Raw genomic sequence first — 27,782 nt, forward strand, 5'->3', positions numbered from 1 at the left:
GCTTTTCTTTGCGTTTTGACTTAATATGTTTCAGGCAAATTTTGAGCACATTTTTTAAATTTGCTTAAATTTCCTTTTACATACTTAAAAAACGAGGAACAAAGAAGGTGGTGACTCAAATGAAGAACGATGTTACTGTTATTCGTCTTCTTATTATTGCTATTGTTAGCATCACTATTTTTATTATTGATTTGTCTGTTTTTTATCTTTTTCTTTATTACGAAGAAACTTGCAGTTTTATACCTTTCAGACACTTAAAAATATTATATTTCAACTTTTCAGCTTATTTCTGAAATTGTAATGATGGAAAAAGCTTTTTAACTCATTTCGTGTGTGTAATTTATCGTTTATTTTTATGTTTTTTTTGTTATTACAAAGAAAACATTTGAGTGAATATTTCATCAGTAAATGCGTGTGCAAAAATTATGCTCTCTGTTTGAACTTTTTGCTAACCACAACTGTGGATGGATGATTTTCAACTGTCGTTTTGAAATGCGTTGATAATTTTCCATCAAAACTCCACTCTGATTTTCATTTCAGTGCAAAATTTATTTTTCCATCCAAACGATTGTTGCAGTTGCTTGTTCTTTTTTTATTGTTATCATTTTAGATAAATTTCAGAGGTGAGATAATCTTCACATTTGGGAAGATTTTTTATTCAGAAAAAAGTTCAACGTACACACGTCACTATAGTTATAGTTTGTTGAACGTTGTGTTGTTTGCACAGGGCGACAACGAAGTATCAATGCAGGTGATTTATTTGATTGTCAATTTAATATTAACACGACATTATTTCCACTTTTTGTTTGAATATCGCGGTACAATTTCAAAAACCCAATTGATTCAGCTTTGTGTGATCATCAGATATTTGCAAACGGGAAAAAAGATGCTAAGCAATAATAATAGATTTTCAAATTTTAACAAATATTTCTATTTTCCGAAGATGTGAATGTTTTGAACATGAACTGCTGCAAAGGTAGTGTTGTGTTGTACAAGCAGTGGAAAATCAAACCCTCTCTACTCAGCGACAATTTCAATTTATAAATTCAATAGACTTCTCTCCCTGAACGAATATACATATGTATGTATGTATATATATATATGTATGTATGTATGTGCCCAGTTGTGCAAAAAGCGTACTCCTACTGCTGGACAACGATATCGATTTTTCATTTCAATCATTTTTAATTAAATTGATAAACTGTTAAATCATGAAGCTTGTCAGAAAGTTAAATTGTTTTATTCTTCTTTGGTTTAATTGATTTTTGCAATCTCCGGCCGCAATCCGCATTCAATCTCCATAACAAAGAAATAAACAAAACAAGCTAACCAACAAAACAATTTGTACAGTACGCATCAATATGACAAGCACGATCTAATGTTACAGTATGCATTACCACTTATTTGCGACGATAAGTTTGGCATAAAAATACTTTCATCAAAGCGTTTAAAATCGTTCAACTTTACCAAATAAATAATTATTTGTTATTTTACGCCTGAACGTAATTTTACGCGCAGTCATTTTCGTAAACACTTTCTCTACCGTCATTTGGTATCAATTAATTGCATTTGCATTTTATGAAAATGAATTTTCAAAATTTTATCTCCAAATAATAGTCGAATTTTTTGAATATTGTTTTTTTTCTAAAATTTTATATGAAAAAAGCACGACATTTGTAAATCAGTAGAAGAACTGATCAATAAATGGAAATAGAGATGGAAAATTTGTCAAGAAAAAAAATATCCACTGCCGACTGAATAATAATAAAAAGAATCGATGAAAATAAATTTAAAATTTGATAACTGTGAATTTTTCAAGTTGTATTTTTGTTTTATTTTCGTTGAATAATTGTTTTTATTAATGGACTATTTTCAAATCAGACGCACGTTTCAGTGAAAATGAACTGTGTCGCAGAGTCGACGGCGACGCCGACCAGTAGCGATCGTGGGTGATTTTGAAATTATCCGTTTCGAATTAATAAAATTAACAAAAATCAGTCAGTCGAGTTGACGAGCAACGCCGACTGTTTGATTGTTTGTTCGGACTGTTTGAAAAGAGCACCATTTTCAATTGAGAATATTGAACAAAATATTGACAGTGATTTTTTGGTTATTAAAATGAAGAAAAAATAAATAATTATTTTAATTTAATTTAATTTTATTGTGGAAATTTTTCTGTTCCAATTGTCGTCGGTGAACAAAAGCTGATAGCTTGGGAAAAGAAATGGCCCGGCCGTAGCTGGTATTAATTAGTGATAAGTAGGTTAGGTTGTTGGTGATGGGAAATACTATCGGTGTGTTGCTTTGCTGTCTTGTTGGTCGATTTCGCAGATTATATACCAATTTGTCAGTTGCGAACAGTGATGCTTTAGCTTGACGATGGGTTCGGACGCTTGCGGGGCCCGGCATTGGTGAGCAAAGTATGGTCGTAAGCCGCATTCAACTGCCATTCAGGCCGCCGGTCGCCTGCCCAGTGTCGACGCGCGTCGTGGCCGTTTGTTGTTCCTCCTGAACCGCCGGCGCCAGTCTAGACGCCGCCTCCGGCTCACTCGCCCTCAACTCTCAACGCAACTACTGCGCCAGCACGTCGAATTGGTTCGGTTCGATTCGGTTCGGTTCAGTTTGGCTTGTCGTTTGGTTTCTATTTGACAAGAAGCAAAAAAGCACCAAACAAACAGCACAACACAAAGCGCATTTTCCCCATTTGATTTTCTTTTTTCCCTCAATTCGCCGTCTGCCTTTGTCGTAGCCGTTGTCGTTGTTATCCTTGTTGTTGTTTTTGTTTGTTTGTTTGTTGTTGTTATTGTTGTTGTTGTGGTGGTGGTCGTCGTCGTCCTAGTTATCGTCACAGTGGTGGTCGCCGTTGTCCACCGGTACCAGCATTATTAGCACTAGTAGCCTCAGCAACACCGCCACCACAACCACCACCCAACAACCACTGAACCACTACCGTAACTGTCACCGTTGACAAGCACCACTAGCAAAAGCAGCAGCATCATCAGAAAGCAGTGAGTGTAAAAAAGGGAATAGAGTGGCAGTTGGACCGTTGAATACGCTCCCCGACGCGATCGTTCCTTGATGAGTCGGTAGCGTTGGACGGTCTGATGAAGGAATTTGTGATGACTTGCTGCAGCAGCGAAGAGGCCAGAGAGCAAAGGCGAATAAATCGCGAAATCGAGAAGCAGCTGCAACGAGACAAGCGAAATGCTAGGCGTGAATTGAAATTATTACTATTAGGTAAGTTGGTCATTCATTGGTCATTGGTCATTTATTGGTCGTCGTTGTTTGTTCGTGAACTGAAAATTTTCCTGTTATTAATTTATTTCATTGCTCTTCTTTTTTTTTACCGCGCCTCTCTTTTAGGTACTGGTGAATCGGGAAAGTCGACATTTATTAAGCAGATGAAAATTATTCACGGTTCGGGTTATTCAGACGAGGACAAGCGCGGATTGATTAGGGTCGTTTTTCAAAATATTTTTATGGCCATGCAGGCGATGATTCGTGCCATGGATACTTTGAAAGTGCCATACGGCGATCCTTCCAACGAGGTTCATTATTGAATTCTATTCGTCCATGTTTATTTGTTTATTTGTTTGTCATTTTTCAATTCCAGGAAAAGGCAGTTATTATTCGAGCCATAGATTACGAGTCGGTGACGACTTTCGAAGAGCCTTACGTTTCCTACATAAGAGATCTGTGGAACGACAAAGGAATTCTCGAAGTCTACGACCGTCGGCGGGAGTACCAGCTGACTGACTCAGCCAAATAGTGAGTCATACGTGTGACGTTTAATAAATAATTTTTTTTCAAAAAAAAATATTATTCTACCGTCGTAGCTATCTCAGCGACATAGATCGAATATCACAGCCAAACTATTTGCCTACTGAGCAAGACATTCTGCGCGTTCGTGTCCCCACAACTGGCATTATCGAGTACCCGTTCGATTTGGAGCAAATTATTTTCAGGTTTTTGTTTTGCATATTCATATATTATTTATTTATTTATTTATTGATGGTTGTTTGTGATTAAACAAATTTTCTTCTGATCAGAATGGTCGATGTCGGTGGACAACGATCCGAACGGCGTAAATGGATTCATTGTTTCGAAAATGTCACTTCAATAATGTTTCTTGTCGCTTTGTCCGAGTACGACCAAGTTTTGGTAGAATGCGACAACGAGGTATTTTTCTTTTGTATTATTATTTAAAGAGAAAAAAAATTTTTTTTTAATTTTCTGAAAGCGCGTTTCTCTTCTTGCCGGATTTCTATTTTACCGGTATTATTGATATTTTTCACAGCACGGTGTTGCGTTTTTTGGAAACTGACCTTTTCACCGAGCTTCTTACACTCGGTGACGCGCTGTTTTATTTTACAATTATTTGTTTCAATTGATGACGAATGATGACTTGTTTGCTTGTGTTTTTTTTCCTCTCCACTTTGCCACACCGACACCAGAATCGGATGGAAGAAAGCAAAGCGCTGTTTCGAACAATAATCACCTATCCGTGGTTTCAAAATAGCTCAGTTATCCTATTTTTGAACAAAAAGGATTTGCTGGAAGAGAAAATTATGACGTCGCATTTGGTCGACTATTTTCCAGAATACGATGGTGATTATTATTATTATTATTCTTCTTCTTTTTTTCCCCTTAACTTTTGTCGTTTTGTTTGTTTGTTTGTTTTCAATTGTTCGCTTACACAACAAGCAAGCACGTTTAGGTCCACCCAGAGATGCGATCGCCGCGCGGGAATTTATCTTGAAAACGTTCGTCGATTTGAATCCCGATGCCGACAAGATCATCTATTCGCACTTCACCTGCGCCACAGGTAGTTAGAAGGAAGCTTTTCTCTTATCCAAGGTGTACTGTAAGTATGGGGTTTGATCGGCCAAAATTCAGTCCGGCTTCGGGCGGAATTGGTTTTCAGTATTTTCTCATCGTAGTCGGTCGACGTGACCAAGCGAACCGCCGTCTTGTGTTGACCATGCTAATTAATAACCGCATACGCTTCGACAATAACATGCTAATAACGAGCGCTATCGTTCATTATTATCTGTTGTGGCCCAGAGCACAAATGGGAAAAATAGAAATACCCAACAATCAGCTATTTTTAAAATACACGTTAGTTTGCGTCGAATCTACTTGCAATCGCGTGCTCTTTGCTTTCTGCTTATTATTGTTTTCAAATTTTTTCATTCACTGCTTTAACAGAGATTTTTTTGTTCTTTTTTCCACCAAATTTATTGATCACCCACCACAAAGATTTCGACGCCGAAAAGACGCGTGACATTCTGTCTGTTGTCACGTCGAATGCGACGTGACGGCTTGCTTCTTCGCTTGGTTGATTTTGTTTTTTTTTTTTTTCTTAAATTTTTGAAAATATTTTCCTCATAAATTTATTATTTCAAGTTTTACACAGTGCTTATGTCTTAGTGAACTTTACTTTTGGAGCTATTGAAGCAAAAAGCTGGGATTTAAATCTAGTCAATTTTTAGTAGTAGGTATGCTCGCTCGCCCTGCTTGCTTGCTTGATTGCTCGGCTGTGTTTGGTTAGAAGAAGAAAATAATGTCCTCCTTGTTTTATGCGCACATTTGAGTGACTGAATGCAAAGTTCATGATGCTTGGCGGCAACGCCATGGGAATAAGTAACACGTACTACTGCTGCTGCCGCTGTTGCTGCCAGTGGTGATGTAGTGGTCGTGTTGATTTTTCTTTTATTTTTGATCAATGAAATAATATATAAATTCGGTTATTTATTTATGTATTTTTTTGGTTAAAGCGCAATTTTTATGCTGTTGTTGTTGTTGTTGTTTTGAAGTCTATTTCCATTTCACTTTTGATCAGAAAAAGATATTGTTTTTGAATTTTTGCTTTGCTGCATCAGCGGTGGTAGTAGGAAAAGCATCGACAACAGGAGATGATGCTGATGACGAACTAGAACTAGAAGAGAGAACACTAGGCAGCAGCGGCGACGGCAGTTAGCTTGCCAGCCAGCCAGCCAGCCAGCCAGCTAGCTAGCTGCCCACCCAGCTTTACTAGCTAACTAGCTAGCAGCTAGCTGGCTAGCTAATCGCGCTCTATTGACATATGTTGCACTTTATTGATGGAAGCGGTTTTCTGTGCCTTGCCAGTGCTAAGTTTCAGAATCGTTAATGTCGAGTGATTTTTCTTTTTCTTTCTTGCTTTTCACTTTTATTTATCACTTTTAAATGTTCTCTTTACACAGCTAATAAATTGAAATACAGCGAAAAATCCCGACTCATGCAATTAGAATTAGGCAGAGAGAGAGAGAGAGAGAGGGGGGGGAGAGCTGGTAGAGGGAGAGAGAGAGAGAGTAAAGAGTGGGGAGACAGACAGACAGACACAGTTTGTTTGATTAGGTTGCAGATTTTCCCTTCTCGGAGCACGAGCGCAATAGAGCAGCCACTGTTCACACACGCAGATTTATCTTGCATTAATTTATTGATTTATGAACATATGTCTGCATATCCCCCCGGGAATGGTGGTAACATGTTCGATTTCCATTTCATTACGTGTACCGTCCAGTCAGTAGTATTGGTAATGTTTTGAACTTGATTTGCCTTTATGCAGGTTTTTGTTTAATTTTTCCTTTTTCTCCAATAATTCAATCAAAGGTTGGTGGGGACAAAAAAAAGATGAAAGTTTTGATTTATTTCTGCAATAAATAATAATAAGAAAATTAGACAACCATGTGAATAGCATTAATAAAATTGAAACGTCCATGCATACAAATTGACGTGATTTTCAATTTTTTCTTTTTTTTCTGATCCTCAACTTCTCTTTGCAGGTAGTTTAGTTGACTGCGTTGCGCGTTGCGACTGGTAATGATTTTTTCCTCTTTTTGTCTAAGCAGACAGACGATTCTGATGATGAAAAATTATTGCCCTTGATATCTAGCTGAATCGTTGATCATCAGTGAATGTGTACGTGACGTCTGTGTGTGTGTGTGTGTGTGTGTGTGTGTGTGTTTGTTTGTGTGCATTCATTCTTTTTATTGACAAAGCACTGTTGTTATATACTTTGTATTATTTTGAATACATATTATATTGCACGTACACGTAGACACACACACACACACATTATGTATATATATATATATATATATATGTATTTTATTTGGTTTTCATTTGTTTCTTTAGCATGTTTCAATTATTTAAGTTCGGTTGGCTTAGATTGAATTTGATTGAGAGTGACAGGTTGAAAAATTGAAAGAAAATTACTCTTTTTATACTTATAAAATCACTAAATAGACGGCGCATTTATTATATTATAATATATTATCTCTGATATTTTTTAAAGAGTATTTTTGATTTTGCTCAAATAGAGATGTACCCCTAGTGTGCAGGGTAGGTACGTGAGTGGTGATGTGTGTAGTAAGATTTATTTTTTCAAATTTATTTACTAGTGGCAATTCAAATGTAAAAAGTTGAACGAAATATATAGAAGAAGATGGCGTTATGAAAAACGAGGTGACGGGGAAAGAGAGGGAGGGAGGTAGGATAGGCGAAATAGAATTTTGCCTTTTCAATATTATCCAGCGTAATTTGATATATCACTATTGATAAGAAAAGCAGTTCAGCTTATATTTCTTATAGCTTGCAATGTATTCGGCTAATGACTATCTTTTATACAATGTACAGTTTGTCCGTATTGAAAAAAGATGAAATCAAAGATGACGAAAATTATATTGCAGTTCAATTAAAACGGCTAAAACGCGAGTAATCAGAATAAATGGATTCATTTCAATGGTTGTGAAAGATGCTTGTTAAATTCATTTGGCAGGCAGTTCGTTTTTGGGCGAGCAACGCGCTAAAATGACCCAACAAAGCAAAAATTGACCGCAGCTAACAACAACTATTTTTATATTCAACTTCGGATCATCTAGCCGAATGTTGGACAAACAATTATATATTTGGTCGTTCTTTTCCTTTATTTCTTCCTCACTGCTACTGGTGATTATTCTCTTGTGAACATTTTCACTGTGCAGTATTATTGTTTTTCAAGTCGATATTTTGATTTATCTTGCCAAAAATATTCAACTGTTGCAATTTAATGCTTACACAGATACACATTACATTTTATAGATTTGAAAATTTTTAATGCAATGATTTGCAATTACAAATATTTATTTATCTTTCAGATACGGAAAATATACGATTCGTATTTGCAGCCGTTCGAGATACGATTCTTCAGCACAACCTGAAGGAATATAACTTAGTTTGATCGCTTGTGCTGCTCGGGCATCCAGTATTATAATTGCTGCAAATAATAATTAATAATAATAATAATAATATTTTATTATTATTATTATTATTATTATTATCACTACTGACTGGCTTGTGTAGCTTGTCTGCGATTCGTTGTTTTTCGTCACACTTCTCGTCCCGACTTGTTGAAGTGCTGTTGCGCTGCCGTTGCTTTTTTCCCCCTTTAATTTCTCTTCTAGTCATTGCAGTCCAGTGAAACGAAGAAAACACTGACGACAAAGCGAAAATGCTTCAAAAACGCTACCGTAGCCAGGAGAAGCAAAACAAAGCGAGGCAAAGCAATGCACAAAGCAAAACAAAACTTCCGACAACAACAACAACAACAACAACACCGAGTTTATTCTTCTTCTCAAGCTGAATGAATTTCAGCTGAAAACTCGGATGTTGTTTGTTTGTTTATTTGTTTGGTTGTTTGTTTTGTTTTGTTTCTTTTATTCAAATTTTTCATCACGCGATGTACAATGTTTTTCGATATTAATCATATGTTTTGTTTGTAAGCTTTTTCCATTTTAATTCTCATTCATTTATTTCTTTTGAAATTGAAAAATGAGAACAATGTTCTTTCTTCTCAATTATTTTTTTTCGCTATTATTATTATTATTATTATCAATTTTTGAAATTTTCCATATAATACGTTTTTTTTATTCATCATTATTCATTTTACCGTTTTCATTAATTTCTTTTATTTCATTTTTCATCTGCTGTCCACACATGCCTGGTTGTTTAATCCAATATCAATCAGGCTTCATTTATCCATTCATCCACCCATTCACACACATACGCACACACACACACATACACACACACACACAGACACACCCACACATATATATATATATATATATATCAGTATCAGTATCACTATTACAATATTACAATGTGTATATTTTTGTATGTGCATGTAAAGAATAGGTGCGCCGTTGTTTTCGCATCGCAACTATTTTTTCACCACCGTTAGCTCTGATTTATTTATTATTCATATTTAATTAATTCAATTTAATTTCTTTTTCATTTGATCAGTCGATTTGGCAAGACAATTGTTTCCAAATCACAGCCGTTAACGGTTTTTTCTCTTCTCTCTCTCTCTTCTTTTTTTAATTATTCTCTATTTTATCTTCAATTGATCAAGAAAGCCGAATTGGAAAATTAATTATCTGCGAAAGTGAGTGAAGAAAAATAGCCACCACCCTTTGAAATTGTTGATGCCGTTGCATATTTTTTTTATTTTCCTTTTACTCTTTTATTATATTCAAATTTACAATTTATCTTCTTTTTACCATCTATTCTATTTTTACCTTTATTCCGTCTTATCGATGTAATAATTTTTTCGAGAAGAAAATTTTTTTGAAAATTTTATTGTTGTTCCTGTTGAGCGTGCATTTTTTCCTTCAATGTTCAGCATTATGTTGGAACAGGAAGTGAAATACGACAAACTGAAATGTGACAAACGTCCCAAAACTGAAGGAGACCAAGCAGGGAAAGTTGGGGGCAGGGAGAAAGAGAACACAAGGATGTGAAGGACGAACAATAACGGCAGAACGAAGAGAAAAAAGAAGAGTTTGGCTATTGGAAATTGGGAATTCATATCTCGGTGTTCTTCTCGCCCCTGGTTGGGTGCTACTTACTGTATGTGTGTGTGAGAGAGAGAAGTGCTTTTGTTTTGAAACGTTCATTTTTAATTTCAGTCAATATTTGAATAATTTTCCAAAACAACAACACGCATTTTTGGCGTATTGCTCTTCATTTGTTATCAGTTTCAGCTTCACTGGAAAGTATCTGCTGGTGAAAAGTGAACGAAAGATGAGCGGCAATTCAACCTGATCGTCGTTTATTTAAATTTGCTTCTTTATTATTTGCTCAAACGGTACAATTGTTGCCATTTTCGTTGTCATTTCAGTCTCCCTGTCTCTCTTTCTCTGCATTCTCTCCAACACCATCATACTCCAACTTTATTCTTCTTGCATTGCATTTCTCAACAAACTCCTTTGGTCGGCATTATTTATTATTAATCAATTTTTGCATATTATATCTTGTATATATATATATATATTTTATTTTTCCACGGAAATATTAGGCAAGGAGTAGTGGTAGTAGTAGTAAACAAGGGGTATTTTTATTTTTCGAAATACCTCCTATAGATTGATTTTGTTTATTTATTTATTCTACCAGTATTTTTTAAGTAATATATCAATCATTATGTAAAAACAGTTTGATTGGATATTGTTTTTTTAAATCATATTTTTCTTTAAGTAAAACTGAATGGTGCGTTTGTCGGTGTTATTACTTTTTAGTTTTTAATCAGAAGCTGAACTGACAGATTTTTTTTCTTTATTTTTTAATAAATGCATTAACACATTTGCTTATTCAATGATATAGATAGACTCTATTACTACTACTACTGCTGCTGCTGCTGCTGCTGCTGCTGCTGCTTACTGCTGAATGATGCAACAACGCTGACAGCTTTGTTTGCCAATTTAACTTGGCAAATAAGTTCAACGAATATCAGTAAGAAATTTATTCATTTATTTATTGTCATTCATATTATTTAAATTTTCTGCACAAACTGAGTGTAAGTTTGTAAATTTTTATAACCTTTGATTTTTTCTTTTTCATCAGCAAAAAATACCCAGAACAGCTAGTAATGATAAATAAGTCGCACATTTTATGTGTGGAGCGGGGGAAAACTAAAATCGATAATCAAATGGCCTGCTTTGGCAAAAGCGTGCTTTCACTTTATTTAAGCTTTCAAGCGCAAGTGTTAATTGTGTTTTGTGCAATTGGGGCGGGTTTTGGCCGTGCGTGCTACTTACTTGTCTGTGCTTAGACAATGTGACGAGACGTTCAGGCAAACAGCTCTCTCTATCTCTCTCACTCCCTCTGTTTATTGGAAATTTGTGCAACTTTTTTGTCTGTACAATTTTCTCGTGGAAAAACAAAACGTTTTATTTATTTTTGTATTTTTAATTCATTGTTGCTATTTTTTGTCAATTTACAACCACATCATGCGCTGAATAAATCATGCGCATATTTAGTGTTTTTTAATTCAATTACAGTAATCGATTAGCTTGTTAGAAAAGCAAACAGAAAACGATTGTTTCTTCTTTTTTGAGTGAAAAAGTGATAGTGTGCAAAAAATAAACAGATTTTTATTTATACATATTTTTTAGATTATTCATCTCATTTTATAAAGCTTCTTCATTCTTACTGTAATAAAACGAACTGTAAATTCTACAGTATGCTTGTTGTAGATCACATTTTGCGTGTTAATGTTTGAAACAAAGTAAAGTCGTTTCCTAACTGGGTGCTTTCTTTTTTCCTTTTGTTTAACTTGTCTAAATTTACACCATTCAAGATAGGAACGTAAGTTTAATAATATTTGTTCAAGTCACCAAAATTTAGCAACAGCACAAACAAACTGAACATGCACCCATTTTATTTTCAAATAAATTAGTTTGTTGTTTTTTCCATTTTGCTTTTCTCTATCCACAAACGTTTTATTTTATTACTGAGCATGTAGTTGTATGTGGACGCCATTTAACAGCGGAAAGCTCTGCCTTTCAAATCTATTGTTTATAATTAATTATTCATTATTGTTCTGTGGAAAAAGCTCTCATTGAATTAGATGACAGCAGAACATTTGTCAATCCCTAAAATATTTGGCTAAACATACTTTCGAAATGATAATTCATTCGCAATAAATAATATTACATTTTGAAGAAGTATTTTTATTTAAATTAAGTATCCTATTTTAATTCGGCACTTTTACATTTTAGAATTTGAACTGTATCAAACACTGTCTGCATTGTACAAATTCATTAATTTCAATTTTTAGTTGTTTTTTAAATATAATTTCACAGATGCATTGCACATATTTTTCATTAATGCGCATGATTGTTTGTGAATCTTGTAATTTTTATTAAATTAGACAGTTGATTTCTGCATCCTGTAGAACGCTGTGAATGCCTAATGTTATTTTCTAATTTCAAGTAAAGTAGTTCATTTTTTAAACAGTTTTAAAGTTAATTAGCTCATAAATGTTCTATATTGTTTGTAGAATATAAATTTTTTTAATTAATTTTTATTTACCAATACAATCATTTCATACTTTAAGTTTGATACAGCATTTGCGCAACAGTCAAATTAAATGCAGTTTAAATACTTCTGTGGTTAAAATTTTCGTTCAAAAAATTGGATAAAAATTAAAATTTTTTTATGATTTATGAATTTTTTTGAATGTTAATAAATATATTTATTAACAACAGCACAAGCAGAAAAGTTCTGATTTTCTGTCGTTGACTCTCTGACTTTATTCCTCTTTCACATTCGCAGTACGCACATTTTTCGCAGTCTTGTTCATTAAAAAAATTTTTTTTTCAATATCTTTCAAGGTAAATTTAAAATTGGCGAAGTTGTGCGTTTTCTTGAAACTCAGGGAAAATTTTTTAAGTTTCATGTTGGTTATTCTACAATTTTTACTGGTTCATGTATAGTAATTTATTGTTTTTTAAGATTATATAGAATGTTGAATAAAATATTTTGTCTAGTACAGATAATAAAATTTTAAGACATATGCATAGATGTAATTCTAATTTGCGTTAGCAAATTACCTGCATTTTGATGTGAACCTATCATAGAAAAAATATTTTTAACCTGTGAAAGAAAAGAATCAGTGATTTTTTTAACTAATCCCAGAACTCAGGCAAAAGTTTGCCCCAACTTTGGCCATCCCATATTTTAATTTGTCTTTCTGAATATAAGCAGTTATATGAAAACACATGTGCAACAATGAGCAGTCGAAAAATATAAGCATGCTTTACTTTCAGTTATCACATAATTTAATAATGGTCAATAATCGCCTATTACGGTAAAACGAAAGCTCAGTGAAATTTCCCGTTGACGTTACAGACTAGTTCCACCAGATGAACGGACACTATTTCCATAAAAATACATCGGATACGTTTTCTTTCTAATCACCCTAATTTGAAAATTTTTTATAATTCAAAAACTGAAAGATCACACTCATAAAATGGTATACGTTGGATTCCATTTTTCACCAGTAAAGTTGTTTTTTATTTCCAAATGCTGAATGTTCAATTTGGGTTCATAGCATTTTTCGGCAGATGGTATTTCGTAGCAGCATTTCATTGCCACTGCAATCACACTTCCTAAGTTCATTTTCTTCTCAGTTTTGTTCTCAGTTGGCTTAGCCCACTCTTCATTGCTAAAAACAAGCTACATTATTATAGTTATGTACAGTATGACCAATAATGTTGTATCTAGTGAAAAATATTAAAACTGAGAATATATAATTAAAGTTTACTAAAGAAAATAAATAACGTACGTTATATAGCTTGAGTCCAGCGTTCCTGTACCGCTCGTATAGTCCAAATAACCGATTTCTTCGTACCATTTTTTATTTTCTAATAATATACGCAATAGTCAACTGCTATTTACTGAAAATAAATCAGATTTGATGCTTACCATAAAGCGCTACTTCTGAAGGCAGAATTTTTTCTTCATATTCCTCCTCGTTAAAACACATCTCATCGTACCTACTGAGAAAAAGACAAAATATTATCTTTATAATTTGAAAATTTACTCACATGCCGATATTTGTGAGCATTTCATTTGCACTGAAAAAAATTAACGAAAACTTATTCGGCACCTTATTGAACATGTTCAAGTAGAAATTAATTTAAAACTTAATAATAGTTTTAAAGTGTTGTAAGCAGTATTTTTGAAAATATTCGGAAAAATATGGGCGTAGAAGTGTAATAAAGTATGTTCTAATAGAAAATTTAAAATGTTTTCAGTGATACAAATGGGTAGATATGACGGATCAGTACAGCAATGAATTAGTTATATACCGTGCTCTCTTTTGTTCTGTGAATTCACGACGCGTAACTGAGGAATTATGCGCTTTGTCACGGGTTCTTCTCATTTTGCGCGGTGGGTTTCCAATTTCGACATAATTCTCCTGAAAATGAAATTCATCAAACATAATGAAATTCATCAAACGGTAACTAATGTAATGTTCTGCTAATTTACTATGCGATCAGTTAATTCTCCCATCCGTTGGTGAGATTTTAGGTGAATTTTCAGAGATATTTTCCAAGGAAATGCCCTTTCACACAATGTGCAACGAAAATGTCGATCTTTGTCATGGATCCGCATGTGGTTTGATTTTGCACCACTGTTGTTGAAGGACTTGCCGCATATTTCACAAACATGTGGACGAATATTACGATGCATATTGATATGGTCCTGAAATTATTGTTTGGGATGTTATTATTATTAGAACAGTCAAATTGAAATTTTCATATTTCGTTACTAATGTTTGAGGTAAATTTTCATTTTTTTTCAAGGAATTTATACGTAAAGTTCGTCATAATATTTTGAAATAATTTATTTTTCTTCAAGTTTCTCATTTAGCAACATCATACACTTCGGGGTGCCTAATAATTCGTCTACATTAATGCCCTCTTATGAAAGTTGACCTTTTGAAAATTTATTTCAATGTGAAAAAGATAAATAAATTAGTACTGAACTTAAAATTAATATTTAAACATCTTAAAACAACCGAAATTAAAATATAATTCAATCGTTTATACAATTTAATCGATAATAATAATAATAATCGATGTACTTACTTGATAGCCGGTTCCTCTGGAAAAATGTTTTCCACAGTATTCGCATGCTATTTTTTTAAGATTCATTCGTGAACTCATCTTAAATGTAGAATCAAGACCTCAAGGAGACACCGGTGACGAGAAAAGAAGTAGTTCAGGGTGGTACTTCGGTACAACCGACTGTTATCGTAATGACGAAAACTGTACTAAAGGGATATATGATTGACCATAATCGGGAAAAATTTTTAATCCAGGCTTGAGCATCATTAATTTTCTTCCTTTATTTCTTGTTAAAACTTCGAATCGAAATTGATATAAATATTTTAATAGTATAAAATTAATGTTTGTATATTTTATTAATAAAGTTGGATATAATTAATGTAATGTAATGTAATGTAATTGATAGCTAAAATCTGTATAGCATAAAATACAGTATACTGTACAGTTTACCTGAGATTTAGTAAGAGGCACGACGTTGCTTTTGGGTGATATCTTGTTGGTTTCACTCCTATGATTGATACTGATCTGCTGCTTGTTTAAGCTTAAGATCTTGGCATCGTTTTCAAATACACGTTTTGACATACAGTGCATAGTAAGTCTCTATATTATTATAAGAACATTTTTCAAATAAACAGTGTAGAGGTTTTAAATTTGAAAATATATTTCGTTTAAAAGTTGCATTCAAATAATTTCTATTATTTGGACAGTTTTATAACATATAACAGGCAGTATCATTTATTAGCCATTGATCATTTTTGATACAGATTATAAGCATCTCTTTGACTGCATCTCCATTCAGTTGGGCTAACTGTTTTTCATCCAACTCTAGCAGCCCACTTTCAATATAATTGACAAATTGTAAATTTAAAGTTCAATATTCCAAACACATGCTTTTTGTCAAATATGAAAAAATATTTACGTAAAATGATGATCAGCTGAACTGCCGATTATTTTAATTGGGCGTTTTTGAATTGTTTTATGAAAATGAATAATAAAACAACTTTGAAAGGATATTGCGAAACATAAGATTGCAATTTTCATATTCATTAAGAAGTAACTGATGAGAGAAAAAAACAAGTAATGGAAATTCATGTTCATTTTTATTTTGCCATATTGCTGATGGTTGGAAAATAAACTGTACTTCTTATGGTTTTTGTGTGCATTCGGTTCTGATGATTTTTTCAAAATTTACAAGAAATATTATTTTGTAATTAATCAATCAATCAGTTTTCAAAGTGAAAATTTAATATTAATCATTAATTTTCAGTAATGTTTTCTACACATTTAAAAATACATTAAAATCCTTTAAAACAAAGCTTTGTATGAAATGTTTCTACATAGTTTAAAAAACTGGGCACTTCTCGGCTAAAGGAAGGCAATTGAAATTAATGTTACATTGATTTTATTTCTTTTTCTAACTGAAGAGTGAATTTCAGCTTTTTTCATATCATGAGCATTTTCATTTCTATAATTTTTACTCTTGCTTCAACTAGTCTGATTCTGGCAGCGATTGTGACGGAGCTGTGGAGTAAGAAATCCATTGCACAATTTGACGGAACGAAAATCTTTGATGATAATACAACTCTGATGAAATTTCAAATGGGAAACCTGTACCTGAGATAACGAATGATCTTCGCGTTGCTCATTTCGGCAATAATATATTAAAACTAAAAATGACCTGGGCAACTGAAGAAGTGCTTAACGTGGTGAATGATGGAAATGCTGAACATCTTACAACCAGCCTCCCTCTTGATTTGAAAAAGGATGCAGAATTCTATATTATACTAATTTTTCTCATTTGTTATTCGGCATTCTTCATATTCAATTTTTCTAGTGAAATGCTATTTGTTTGTTCTGATACGGTTGCATTTTTTTACTAAATTTTTGTTAATATTTTGAAATAATGTATTTGAATTTCGTATTTTTAAGTAAAACTGACTTTAGCTTTTGTATGTCTTGTATTATAACTTTTGTGTGTATTATAATTATATTCAATAAATTAAACTATGAAGTTTCGTATTATAAGTTCAATTTAAATTCCACCACAAAATCTTAAATGAATGACTTTCCAATATAAATAAAAGCTTTATATCATGAAAATTCAGTACAGTGCGCAAATGACTATTATTTATACCTGAGTGAGTATTTTATACAGTAAGTATCTTAATTTTTAAGTGGATGTTTCCTGTTTATGTTCCTCTCATACTATTTTATTTTGTGTTCGTGTTTGTAAGTGTTAAACTGTTCATGCTAAAGTTATTAACAAAATTCGGTGCAAATGTGATACTACCCATAAGCTGTTGTTATTATCAATTCGTGACTGGTTAGGTCTTGCTATCTCTTTATGGGCTAAATGGGTGCTTGTTATGTTTAACAAAATTTAAAGTTTGATGCTCATTTACATTCAAGCATTTGTAGCAATTTTTTTTAGTTACATGTAACTTAATCTGCTTATTTACGATTCATTTGCTCGCCAACTCTATTTCTCAAGAAAGAAGCAATATCAGTCATCACTTTTATTCAATATTTTCTGTAAGCCGTTGATATGGTTGAGCTTTTATTTTGTTGTGTTCGGAAGTTATGACATTTGTATTGCTGAAAATCCTCAGTTGTCCATTGCAGCTCTTTAAGGTCATTTGATTTTTAAATTTAGTGCTCGCTTCTATCATTACTGAGTTTTTTATTAGGCAAATATTGAGCACTTGTGAAAACGACGTTAAGATGTACAACACTGAAGTCATTCGGTCACAATGGCACACGCCACTTAATGTTTATGATTGAATTTCATCATGGGTGCTTTAAATTGATAATTGATATACATTGATTTTTAGGATTCTTATTTTATTTTGTCAAGCCTTACTGATGTTTATGCTCTGTGTGTTTTATATAATTTCTATGTTATCATGCGGTTGCGTTATTATTTGAAAATTGATGAAGCAAACTGGCATACCTGCAGTCCAAAAGATTTATTCTTCGTAAAGCATTAATGAACCGTTTATCAACATTTGTCACTTGTTGCCCGTATTTTCAAATTCCTTCATTATGGTTAATAACAGTTGCGTCTTTTATTAGTGTTATTCATAATGATATTGGCAGTAAACTTATTTGAAAAGCTAATGTAAAATAAAACTTGCTAGTTTTAGATTTAATTAAAGTATCAGCACTCTAATTATTATGATTATCTGCACTGCATCACTATGTTTACAGTCATTCAGCACTGAGAGATCTTTCCTGTCAACGTAGCCATTCATTTCAATCGACAAAAAGGCTGAGCTATGAATGGCTAGTAGCTGGTTGGATATTGGTTGTTGATGCATGTCATTTGTTAGTCGTGGTTTAACTTTTTCTACTTTTGTTAGCCACTATCCGGGGAGCGAACGATTTTCTTCATTTATATCGGTCTCGATACGCGGGTTTATAATTCACTAAATTAAAAATTCTCATTTCTGATTTAACGGTATTATAATTGAACAGTCATCTGAATTTCTATCACAAATGTCAGCTTTTATTTTATTCTCTGACTTTATTTATGGCTGCTGCACTGTTGGAAATGGTTAAGTGCCTAATGCAACTGTAATCTTTTCTAATTTCATTATCTTTGGTAAGAAAACATGCATTTTCAAATCAGTAATGTTTTCAGTGGTTTAAAAAGGATGTTCACTGTTTACAACAACTAAATAAGTAGCTGTGTCTGCACTCGTTGTGCTGATGCAACTGTGGAGCGTTATGCGCTGAAATAAAACGGTATATGTAAGTATCTCGCTTGATTCTTGGGTTTTCATGGCTTTGTTGTCATTGTTTTCTATTATATTTTCTATTATATTTTCTATATTTTTTTAGCTATTAGAGATTTTATATTTTATTAAGAGCTATTATATTTTCTTTATTATAAAAATGCTTGTAAAGCTTTTGATGATGTTTTCTTGCGCATATTTTATTTATTTGTCGCAAATACTAAAATTGTGTGTTATTTTGTATGACATGCATTATATGACTAATTATACTGATTTGACAGACTCTTTTTCTATTTGCTAATACAAATTGAATGGGTTTTTGATATATGAATTGGCCTTATTTTTATTGACTAGACAACAACCATCACCTCTTGCCACTTGTTTTGCAGTGTTCTTTTCGTTATGTATTGCATTAATAGTTTTGAAGTTTATTATGCGTTGAAAATAATGTAAGAAATGCAAGTGTTTATTTTGAAGTATTTTCGTTGTTTTTATGCTTTAAATGTTATCATATTTTTGTTATTTCTATTTATCGTTAATCTTAATCATTAAACTTGATTGTTTTATTGTTTTACAGTATACCAACGTAAAAGTCGGTATTGGTGGTTTGAAAATTTTTGCAGCTGGGGATTCGGTACGTAACAAAGCGTTTTCAATACTTGTTGAATTTGTGCATGCATGAATTTTGATATGTATTTTTTATTTAAAATAGGCTTAATGGCGTCTTTGAAACGTGTGGTGTTCGCTCAATGCACTGTGGTTAATTCTTATCGTCTGTTTTCTTCTAGAACAGTAAATTTTTATTTATAAATTACTCTAAGTGAAGTTTTTAATTTTATCATATTTTATTATTTAGCCTCCTCCCAATTACTTCGTTCGTCATTCGAATCTTTTTGGTCCGGTAAGATATTGATGGATTATTTTAGAAATCATGTCTAAAATGTTACGGTTTTTTTTGAATAATTCAATTTTCATTTAGTATTCGTAAATTGCTTTTAATTTTTGACACTGTTAATTATTATTGTAAAATTGACTTTGCGTAAGATTAGTCCGCTTTATGCCTTTTTAATAATATGAAAGTATTGCAATTTAGAAAATACTAGTGAAATCTCTGAAAATTACGTGCTTGCTTCACGGTGCAGCTAATGGATCGCTTATGGCAGGATTGAATGCTAAAGGTAAATCTACCACCGACTGGACAATTGTGAAGAAGATTCTTTTGTTTGTTTGGCCGAAGGGAAATCCAAGACTGAAATCTCGTGTTGTACTTGCTTTGTGTTTTCTAATAGCTGCGAAAGTATTTGTTTTCGTTGTTTTGTGTTTTAACGTTGTTCATTATTATATATGTATCGGTGTGATTTCAGTTAATTAACGTTACAGTTCCTCTGATTTTCAAACAAGCTGTCGACTATTACGAGAAGATGGGCATAAATTTGTTTCCAACAGATGAAACGATTTCACGAGTTACATCCGTCGGCTTTGCTATTCTGATATCTTGTAAGTGAACATTTTAAAACATTTCCATAAAATAGAGAAATATACAGTGGATTCTCGCTTTTGAGATGGAATTGCTAGAAGTTGTGCATCGTTGTTTAATGAATTGCGAAACGCAGTTTTTGCGAAAGTTTCCCAGCATTCCATACGCAGTATTGCCAGGTCGATATTTATGCATTTGCATACGCTGGACATGAATTTTCACATTAATCGGCAAACTGGAGCCCTTGGGAAAGCACTTGATCGTGGATCTCGGTTATAATTTAGATAGCTTTTATTTTGAATTTTTCATTTTTATGTTTTGTCTGTTTTTCAGAGGCATAAATTTTGTGTTAAGCGCTCTTGTATTTAACATTTTTCCGACAGCATTTGAATTCGGTTTAGTGACCAGCATTATGGTATTTTTATAATGTTAAGCGTTTTATTTTTTCCTGTTATTTCATTTTGTTTAGTATTATAAATTCGGTCCAGAATTTGCTCTTCTGACGTTGGGCTGCATTGGTTCGTACAGCACATATACCGTAATGCTAACTCGTTGGCGGTGAGTTCATTGTTTTGTTCATTTAAGGAGTGTACTTTAAACTTGAACAAAAATTTACAGAATTTAGTAAATTTAATTGAATAACGAAGGCTATTTGTTGGTGTTTACGTTAAATTTTGTTCTTCATTTTGCTTTTTCAGTACCAAGTTTCGTCACGAAATGAATGAATACGACAATGCGGCTGGCAGTTCTGCGATTGACTCGTTAATCAACTTTGAAACAGTGAAGGTATGCGGGTGGAAAAATTGTTTTTTTTACTATTCAGTTAATTGCTGCATATTTTTTTCTTTCACACTTTCAAGTATTTCAATAATGAAAAATTCGAAGCAGATCAGTATGACAGTTTGTTAGCCAAATTTGAAGAAGCCTCATTGAAAACGGCATCTTCATTGGCTTTGTTGAATTTTGGCCAGAATGTCATTTTTTCGGTTTCATTAGCTGGTATTATGGTTTTGTCTGCACAGCATATTGTAGCTGGTAAGTGAAAATGCTTTTTAAATTTATCTTTATATTGAAACTCAATGAAGGTGAATTATCAACTAGTGAATTAATTAATTATTTCTTATGGCAGAAATGTGATAATCTAAAAATGAACAAAATGTATTTGTTAAGCAAAATTGCGGTATTTTCAATTGTTTATTTAGGTACTATGACCGTTGGTGATATGGTGATGGTGAATGGCTTACTTATGCAACTCAGCTTTCCGTTGAATTTCTTGGGCAGCGTTTACCGCGAAGTGAGACAAAGTGTAATTGACATGCAGGCGATGTTCAGCTTGCTGCATTTGGAACCTACCGTGAAGGTTGTATTCATTGTTTTTTGAGCGTATAATTTTGTCGTTTGTACTGCTTTTTTTCAGGAGAAGCCGAATGCGACTGTTTTAAGCCTCACGGCCGAGGAGGCGTCGATTCGATTTGAAGACGTCTGGTTTGAATACATTCCTGGGCAGAAAATTTTAAAAGGAATCACATTCACTGTGCCTGCTGGCAAAAAAGTGGCTATAGTAGGCGGAAGTGGTTGCGGGTTTGGAAATTTTATTTTTCATTCCTTTGTGCGCAGCTGGACATTGAAAATTTATGATGTAATAATTTCAGAAAATCCACAATAGTGCGACTTTTGTTTCGATTTTACTGTACGGATAAAGGTAACATTTATGTTGGCGACCACAATATCTGTGATCTGACTTTGAAAAGCTTACGTGATCACATTGCCGTGGTTCCTCAGGTGAAGTGTCTCTCTTTATCTTTGTATTGAATTTTACAATTTTTGTTTCAGTATTTTTCATTTTATTTTATTTTATTTTATTTTCCAGGACTGTGTTCTTTTTCACAACACAATTTTGTACAATATTCATTATGGCAATGTGAATGCATCACTGGATGAAGTATACGAAGCAGCTCGAGTGGCGGATTTGCATGATGCCATTATGCGCATGCCACATGGCTACGATACTGTGGTTGGTGAACGTGGTCTTAAGTTGTCAGGTAAATAAATAAATAAATTTACATACAGATGTGAACGTGTTTTTGTGCAAGTCTGATTTTAAATAATTTCAGGTGGCGAAAAGCAGCGTGTAGCGATTGCACGTGCGATACTGAAAAATGCTCCCATTATTATCTACGACGAAGCAACGTCTTCATTAGATCCCATTACTGAAAAGGTTTTATTTTTCAATTTTTTTAAAATTTTATTAAGTTGGAACAATTTTAACGTTGTTCAATAGAATATTATGCGATCCATGAAAAAAGCGATCTCAAATCGAACGTCTCTTTTCATTGCTCACCGTCTTGCTACGATAGTGGATGCCGATTTGATTGTTGTTCTTGAAGATGGGGTTGTAAAAGAATTCGGCCAACACCATGAGCTGCTTGCCAGGCCGAATAGCAGGTTCAATTCCGTTTCTATTTTGTCTTTATTTTTAGTTTGAAAAATTTGAAATATTTTTCCATTACATTATTTTAGATATTCACTTTTATGGCACAGTCAGCACAGAGCTATCGGAGGCGGTGTTGCGGAAGAGTCGAAAAGTAGTGCATTGCAAGCGGCGATTGATGAATTGAAATTCAAAAAGTGCTGCACAACGCCGTGCAACAGTTGAAAATTCACTTTGCACAATTCATTTCAATTCAAATTTATGTGTGTATATGGCTCGACTGTTTTGCTTCATATTGATAAGCTTGTTCTCAATTTTGCAGATGTGATGCAGTGCAGCCGAAGAGAAAGCGCAACTTTTCATTTCATTGTTGTTCGGTAAACGCAATTTTCAACATCTGCATTAGACGAAGAATTGCGCTGATGATGTTGATCAACGAGTAAAATTTTCCACTTACTGCGACGTTAATTTCTAGCAATAATAACATGCAAATCAAAAGCAAATGAACACGGGCAACGTTCGTTGTTAAACACAGATGTTGCGAGTAGTTGTAAAGATTTATAGATTGATTTAAAAAACGAATCTTTGTTGGGTATTTAAGTTGAAACATGTGGAAATACGTTGTTGAAATGTTCTTTTTCTTCTTCGAAATTATACAGCAATATGTTTTTTTACATCGATTTGCCAGCTTTGCTGGAATCAATTGGCAGTTTGCTCTGTTATTGATTTTTGCGCAACGAAATAAATCAATAAAACTAGAGAGAGAACAAACATTTGGAAACTTCTTTTCCAGCCTCACTTTCGCTGAACGAACAACACTGAACGCTCATAATTCAGCCAGCATAAAATTCAGCTCAATTTCATATCATCTTCAATTTTTATTTAAATATTTTATGCCGTTAGCAAAACGCTTCAAAAAAAATCCTAGGCTGATAATAATCATCATAATTCTTGCCCAACTACTATTTATCATTTTAATTGTACTTGCATTTCGGATACTGTAGGATATGGTATAATGAGTTGGTAAAAAGTTTTTATTTTTTTAATTTATGTTGGATGTTAGCGTTTAAATTATTTTTCAATTCACGTAACTTTAATTTCAAAACATAGCGTCAAGAATTTACCGACTTCACAGCATACTTTGTACCGTAATCGTTCTGTGGTCAATTTGTCAGTTCGACTGAACTAATGCGTTTTACTCGATTTTCAGTTGATATTGACGTACGAATGTAATTTGTTTTTCAATTTTTATTTAAATTTTCTTGGAATATATATTATTGAAAAACTTCGGCCGAACAGAAATCTTACTGTACACTTTTTCATTTTGTTTACATCGACGCCCACGCTTGAATTTTCTGCGTTCTAGCAGTCGCCTCTGCGTCACCGCTTCCTCTGATTCACCGAAACATTTTTACAATTTTGTTTCACAATGTCAGTTGACGACCTGCTGTTCATCATTCTCATTTTTGATTGTTTTCTTCTTCTCTCACTACGCATTTTCGACTGTTCGTTGTCAGATGGTGAAATTGTTTTTCTTCTCTTCGCTTTACTTGTTCGTTCATTTTGTTTTCTTGATTTGTTGTACGGTCGTTGTACGGAAAGAAATTTTCATTTCAATTCCACAGTTGAAATTTGCACACGGCAGCTTTATTTAAATTTTGCTTTTTCCGGTTGCGAAGTTTGTCGACGATTTTGTTTTCAACTGCTTTCGTCATTTCTTTCGATTGGTCGTTCAAAATTTTCAGCTCAGCGTTTCTCTGTCAGCCATGTGCATCAGTTCAACGCGTTGTTGGCGTTGTTTGTTGGTCGCTTTTTCATTTTCTCTCTCTTTCTCTTCGCTTGGCTTCTCTTTGCTTTGCTTTGCTTTGCTGATCTTCTGATTTTGCTAGTTGTTTTTTTACAAATTTGAAAAATACAAGGTAAAATTCTTTCACAAGGCAATCAACAAATTTTAGTTTTTTTTTCCGTTTAATTTACAATTTTGGAAAGGTTGGTGGTGAAATTGTTGTTTTCATCATTTGATCTGTCATTCGCTAGCTAGTTCAGTGTAGATCAATTAATAATATTTTCTTGCGTTTCATAGCACCAGTTAATGCATTGGTTCTTTCTTTCTTTCTCTTTTTATTCACTTTTTTGAGTCCATTGTTCAATAAGCGCTTCGGATTGAAAGGTTCTTACTTCCCGGGAAACCATACTTTTGTTGTGGAACTGTTTATCATTCGTTGAACTAGTAATTTTCAATGCGGTACAGTTTTCTTCGAGCGTAAGCTTCATTTACAAGTTTCGAATCATGTTCTATTTACAAGGTCTATTCGATCAGATGACAATAAATTATTAAATTGAATAGAAATGCTGCAAAAGTTCGATGCATGAATTTTATTGTTTTCCGAATGTGAAAAATGCGTTTATTGTTTCAATTTTATGCGGTTATTTATTGTTTGGGTGTGTGTTTGAATAACATGCACACTCAACGATTATGACAGTGGTTGAAAATGATTTAAAAAGTTTCATCAGTATGATAAATTGAATTGATTGTTAGCAAAATTGATCGCTTCACGGGGGCTATGTTGAATAGTGAGTGGTGCATGCGGTGTGTTGCTTTGCTTTGCTTTGCTTTGCTGAACAGGAAGTGAAATCTTGTTCTGCTTTTTCATTTTGCGATCGTTGGAAAATATTTTCAACATTACAATAAGCTTGCTAATATTCCAATAGAGTTGTCAGTTGTGTTTGATTGGCTGTAATTTTTTATGTTCTTTACGGCCAATTTAATTGGCATAGTTTTCGTATTTGTTGTTTGGTTGTTTTAAAAAGTGAAATTCAAATTCGATAAAAAAAAGACAAGTTAAACATCAGTGCAGCAAAATCTCATGCTAGACGCGAATGTTTGAAAAATGTTGCGCATTGCTTGCTTTTCATTGAAAACGACCGATGTTACGGATGACGTTGTTGCAACGTTGAAAATTGGCTATTAGAGTTTGTTGTTTGCTTTGCTGCTTATCATCTTCTAGCAGTGTTGTTGGGGGAAAATTTTTCCAAACGTGTGCAGCACATGCTTTCAGCGTTGTTGTACTGTTCAATTTGTTCGCGCTTTACTGGCCGGAGAGGTGATGATGTTCTCCGACCAAAGTGACAATGCTCTTTTACTGGTCTGGCAATCAACTATGCAATGATGATGATAAAAATAATAATAATGTCTGCAACTGCTCTCAGAGAAGAAGTATCGTTGAATATAGATCAAGGTTGTTTTTCGAAAGCAGTCAGTTGTTTACTTTACACTGCGAACATAATTTTATCAATTTTTACACTCGTCGAGCAAGAAGAGTTTTGCAAAAAGCAGCATCACTTCGCGTCGCAACGGCTCGAATCGTGTGCATTTCAAATTTCCAAACAACTGCAGCAGATTAAAATGGATTTACATTTTTATTATTTTTGAATATTTTCTTAATTTAGATGTTTCGAACTGGTCGATATGGACGTCATTTGGCGAACGATCCACGATTCCGTTGCTGTGGATGTTGTCACGTTCAGACCGGCGCCGTTTGCCTTGGTCTGTACAACATAGTAAGTGGAAGCGTTTTCAATTTCCGATCAAATTTATACTTTTTGTTCAGTTAATTAATTAATTAATTTATCAATTCCAAACTGATCATTTTCTACTGTTTTTGTTTTTTCTCTTTATATGTATATATATTAGCCTTAAACATGTTGATCAGTTATCTTTGGAGCAAATTTCCAAATACCAGTTGTTCGAAATAATATTGTTTCGCATCTTGTTATGTTTAATTTGAATTTTTTCATATGCAGTTAACAGTGAGAAAAAAAGTAATTGAATTTTGTCTTATTTATTCAATATATTCAAATAATTGTTCATCGAATGACTAATTGAATGCGCATTTCTGTGTTATAAAAGCCAATTTTTCGCCACCATCCGTCGTCTACTGCTGATTCAGTGGATGAATGTAGAAGAATGTAAAAGAAATTTTAAAAAATTCTTCTTCTTTTTAGACTTTGCAATGCTTTGCATTGTGTTTTCTGATTTTCACCGTCGTCAATCCGGACGTGTTTTTCGAATTGAACGTCAAGCAAGGTCTGCTGCAGTCCGGCTACAATGAATCCTACGAATTGGATGACTTCAACAAAATTGGCATTCACGAAAGACTTCCAGAATTGCCCACCCCGGTACCGCAGAACAGTTTCAGCCTGGCCGACAATGACCATCACGCAGGTTTTGTACCATCACGAGCCGAGGTTTTGGTCATCACTCGACGTCGACTTCGCCCAGGTCTCTCAATTGTTCAGCACTTTTCTTCCATTTTATTTTTCCCTCTCACTCTCCCTCTCTTTGTCTGCTTATTTTCACTGACTTTTTTGCTTTTTCTTCTAGCCGATGCCCATCTGGCAATTGCTCTCGTATTTGGACTGATGTTCATTACCAGCATGATGATTTATGGAATTTTCAAAGTAATTCCATTTTTTTTATCTATCATATGTATTTGATTTCAATTTTCTTCGTCTGCACAGGGACGTCCGTTGTATTTGATTCCATTCTTTTGTTTCCAAGTGTTCGATTTGATTTTGTCCTGCTTGACAGCTGTTGGCCATTACACTTGGATGCCAAGTGTGGAAGACATCATCCAACAAAATGTTTCTCCTTTCGATTCCTTATTATTATTATTATTATTATTATTCTGTTAATATACTTTCTTGTTTTCTTTTCAGCCGGACTTGCCTTTCAGAGATCAATTGGCTGGTCTGAATAGCCAGTGGATAGCAATTTGCATTTTGCTGTTCTATTTGCTGATTATAGTGGTCAAAGTGGGTTATTTATTCATCGTTATACTTCTGTCTATCTTTTATGAATACTTTTATTTAATTTTAGATTTACTTCATCGGCATAGTTTGGTCTTGCTATCAGTTTTTGCAAGCGGCCAATGCTGACAATATGCGACTGGACGATCCCAAAGCCGACATGGACAACGTTCAAGTTGTAGAATTGTGTTTTTCATTTATTTTTATTTTTTTAACTTTTTTTATTTTCAGATTTTTACTCCAACTGAAATTGTCGAGACAACAGTGAAATTGCCGCCTGCTTATGACGAATTGCCACCCCAATATACAGCTGCTTATTTCCCATATGCTCGCTAAATACTGGCGCACATTTCTATTTTTTTCCTTATTCATTTCCAAATTGGTGTGTTTGTCGAGTGATTTGCATGATCATATAT

At 33.5% G+C, this 27,782-nt stretch overlaps 6 protein-coding genes across 6 annotated transcripts; 4 read left to right on the top strand and 2 right to left on the bottom strand.

Annotated features, from left to right (window-relative positions):
• Positions 1-2,422: 2,422 nt before the first annotated feature.
• On the top strand, positions 2,423-2,942 carry Tsp_08127 (regulator of G-protein signaling 19). The gene is made up of 3 exons (XM_003373486.1): positions 2,423-2,428; positions 2,455-2,615; positions 2,750-2,942. The coding sequence occupies exons 1-3, from the start codon at positions 2,423-2,425 to the stop codon at positions 2,940-2,942; spliced, it is 360 nt and encodes a 119-aa protein (XP_003373534.1).
• A 177-nt stretch (positions 2,943-3,119) lies between these two features.
• Positions 3,120-4,285, top strand: Tsp_08128 (guanine nucleotide-binding protein G(q) subunit alpha). Its single transcript, XM_003373487.1, has 6 exons — positions 3,120-3,237; positions 3,364-3,548; positions 3,614-3,741; positions 3,837-3,965; positions 4,050-4,179; positions 4,241-4,285. The coding sequence occupies exons 1-6, from the start codon at positions 3,120-3,122 to the stop codon at positions 4,283-4,285; spliced, it is 735 nt and encodes a 244-aa protein (XP_003373535.1).
• A 1,192-nt stretch (positions 4,286-5,477) lies between these two features.
• On the bottom strand, positions 5,478-5,903 carry Tsp_08129 (putative phosphatidylinositol 4,5-bisphosphate-binding protein SLM1). The gene is made up of 2 exons (XM_003373488.1): positions 5,833-5,903; positions 5,478-5,709 (listed from the first exon to the last, which is right to left on the bottom strand). The coding sequence occupies exons 1-2, from the start codon at positions 5,901-5,903 to the stop codon at positions 5,478-5,480; spliced, it is 303 nt and encodes a 100-aa protein (XP_003373536.1).
• Positions 5,904-13,185: 7,282 nt separating this feature from the next.
• Tsp_08130 (zinc finger protein) lies at positions 13,186-15,506 on the bottom strand. The gene is made up of 8 exons (XM_003373489.1): positions 15,366-15,506; positions 14,937-15,014; positions 14,335-14,550; positions 14,154-14,263; positions 13,768-13,841; positions 13,628-13,685; positions 13,322-13,507; positions 13,186-13,261 (listed from the first exon to the last, which is right to left on the bottom strand). Exons 1-8 carry the CDS (start codon positions 15,504-15,506, stop codon positions 13,186-13,188), a joined length of 939 nt encoding a protein of 312 aa, XP_003373537.1.
• A 4,809-nt stretch (positions 15,507-20,315) lies between these two features.
• On the top strand, positions 20,316-22,394 carry Tsp_08131 (ABC transporter, permease/ATP-binding protein). The gene is made up of 11 exons (XM_003373490.1): positions 20,316-20,398; positions 20,460-20,541; positions 20,596-20,684; positions 20,825-20,912; positions 20,987-21,161; positions 21,329-21,486; positions 21,544-21,707; positions 21,779-21,908; positions 21,997-22,168; positions 22,241-22,344; positions 22,380-22,394. The coding sequence occupies exons 1-11, from the start codon at positions 20,316-20,318 to the stop codon at positions 22,392-22,394; spliced, it is 1,260 nt and encodes a 419-aa protein (XP_003373538.1).
• Positions 22,395-25,689: 3,295 nt separating this feature from the next.
• On the top strand, positions 25,690-27,702 carry Tsp_08132 (lysosomal-associated transmembrane protein 4A). The gene is made up of 8 exons (XM_003373491.1): positions 25,690-25,923; positions 26,008-26,118; positions 26,563-26,839; positions 26,942-27,018; positions 27,079-27,201; positions 27,277-27,372; positions 27,437-27,541; positions 27,598-27,702. The coding sequence occupies exons 1-8, from the start codon at positions 25,690-25,692 to the stop codon at positions 27,700-27,702; spliced, it is 1,128 nt and encodes a 375-aa protein (XP_003373539.1).
• Positions 27,703-27,782: the final 80 nt, after the last annotated feature.

Source organism: Trichinella spiralis (genome assembly GCF_000181795.1).
Source record: "Trichinella spiralis strain ISS 195 chromosome Unknown Scfld6, whole genome shotgun sequence".
Taxonomy (NCBI): domain Eukaryota; kingdom Metazoa; phylum Nematoda; class Enoplea; order Trichinellida; family Trichinellidae; genus Trichinella; species Trichinella spiralis.

What these genes read in the sequence shown, in the direction of transcription:
- Tsp_08127 (XM_003373486.1), top strand. An exon ending in GTTCGGTTCGATTCGGTTCG is followed by an intron (nt 2,616 to 2,749) that starts GTTCAGTTTGGC and finishes CCTTTGTCGTAG; the next exon opens with CCGTTGTCGTTGTTATCCTT.
- Tsp_08128 (XM_003373487.1), top strand. Translation starts at nt 3,120, where the DNA reads ATGACTTGCTGCAGCAGCGAAGAGGCCAGAGAGCAAAGGCGAATAAAT. An exon ending in GTCTACGACCGTCGGCGGGA is followed by an intron (nt 3,742 to 3,836) that starts GTACCAGCTGAC and finishes CTACCGTCGTAG; the next exon opens with CTATCTCAGCGACATAGATC. An exon ending in TTGGAGCAAATTATTTTCAG is followed by an intron (nt 3,966 to 4,049) that starts GTTTTTGTTTTG and finishes TCTTCTGATCAG; the next exon opens with AATGGTCGATGTCGGTGGAC.
- Tsp_08129 (XM_003373488.1), bottom strand. Translation starts at nt 5,903, where the DNA reads ATGCTTTTCCTACTACCACCGCTGATGCAGCAAAGCAAAAATTCAAAA. An exon ending in ATATCTTTTTCTGATCAAAA is followed by an intron (nt 5,710 to 5,832) that starts GTGAAATGGAAA and finishes CAAAAATAAAAG; the next exon opens with AAAAATCAACACGACCACTA.
- Tsp_08130 (XM_003373489.1), bottom strand. Translation starts at nt 15,506, where the DNA reads ATGCACTGTATGTCAAAACGTGTATTTGAAAACGATGCCAAGATCTTA. An exon ending in GAGAATTAACTGATCGCATA is followed by an intron (nt 14,264 to 14,334) that starts GTAAATTAGCAG and finishes TTTCATTTTCAG; the next exon opens with GAGAATTATGTCGAAATTGG. An exon ending in CTGGACTCAAGCTATATAAC is followed by an intron (nt 13,508 to 13,627) that starts GTACGTTATTTA and finishes GCTTGTTTTTAG; the next exon opens with CAATGAAGAGTGGGCTAAGC.
- Tsp_08131 (XM_003373490.1), top strand. Translation starts at nt 20,316, where the DNA reads ATGCATTTGCATACGCTGGACATGAATTTTCACATTAATCGGCAAACT. An exon ending in GCACTTGATCGTGGATCTCG is followed by an intron (nt 20,399 to 20,459) that starts GTTATAATTTAG and finishes TCTGTTTTTCAG; the next exon opens with AGGCATAAATTTTGTGTTAA. An exon ending in TGCACAGCATATTGTAGCTG is followed by an intron (nt 21,162 to 21,328) that starts GTAAGTGAAAAT and finishes TTGTTTATTTAG; the next exon opens with GTACTATGACCGTTGGTGAT.
- Tsp_08132 (XM_003373491.1), top strand. Translation starts at nt 25,690, where the DNA reads ATGCTCTTTTACTGGTCTGGCAATCAACTATGCAATGATGATGATAAA. An exon ending in AAGACATCATCCAACAAAAT is followed by an intron (nt 27,202 to 27,276) that starts GTTTCTCCTTTC and finishes TTTTCTTTTCAG; the next exon opens with CCGGACTTGCCTTTCAGAGA. An exon ending in CCGACATGGACAACGTTCAA is followed by an intron (nt 27,542 to 27,597) that starts GTTGTAGAATTG and finishes TTTTATTTTCAG; the next exon opens with ATTTTTACTCCAACTGAAAT.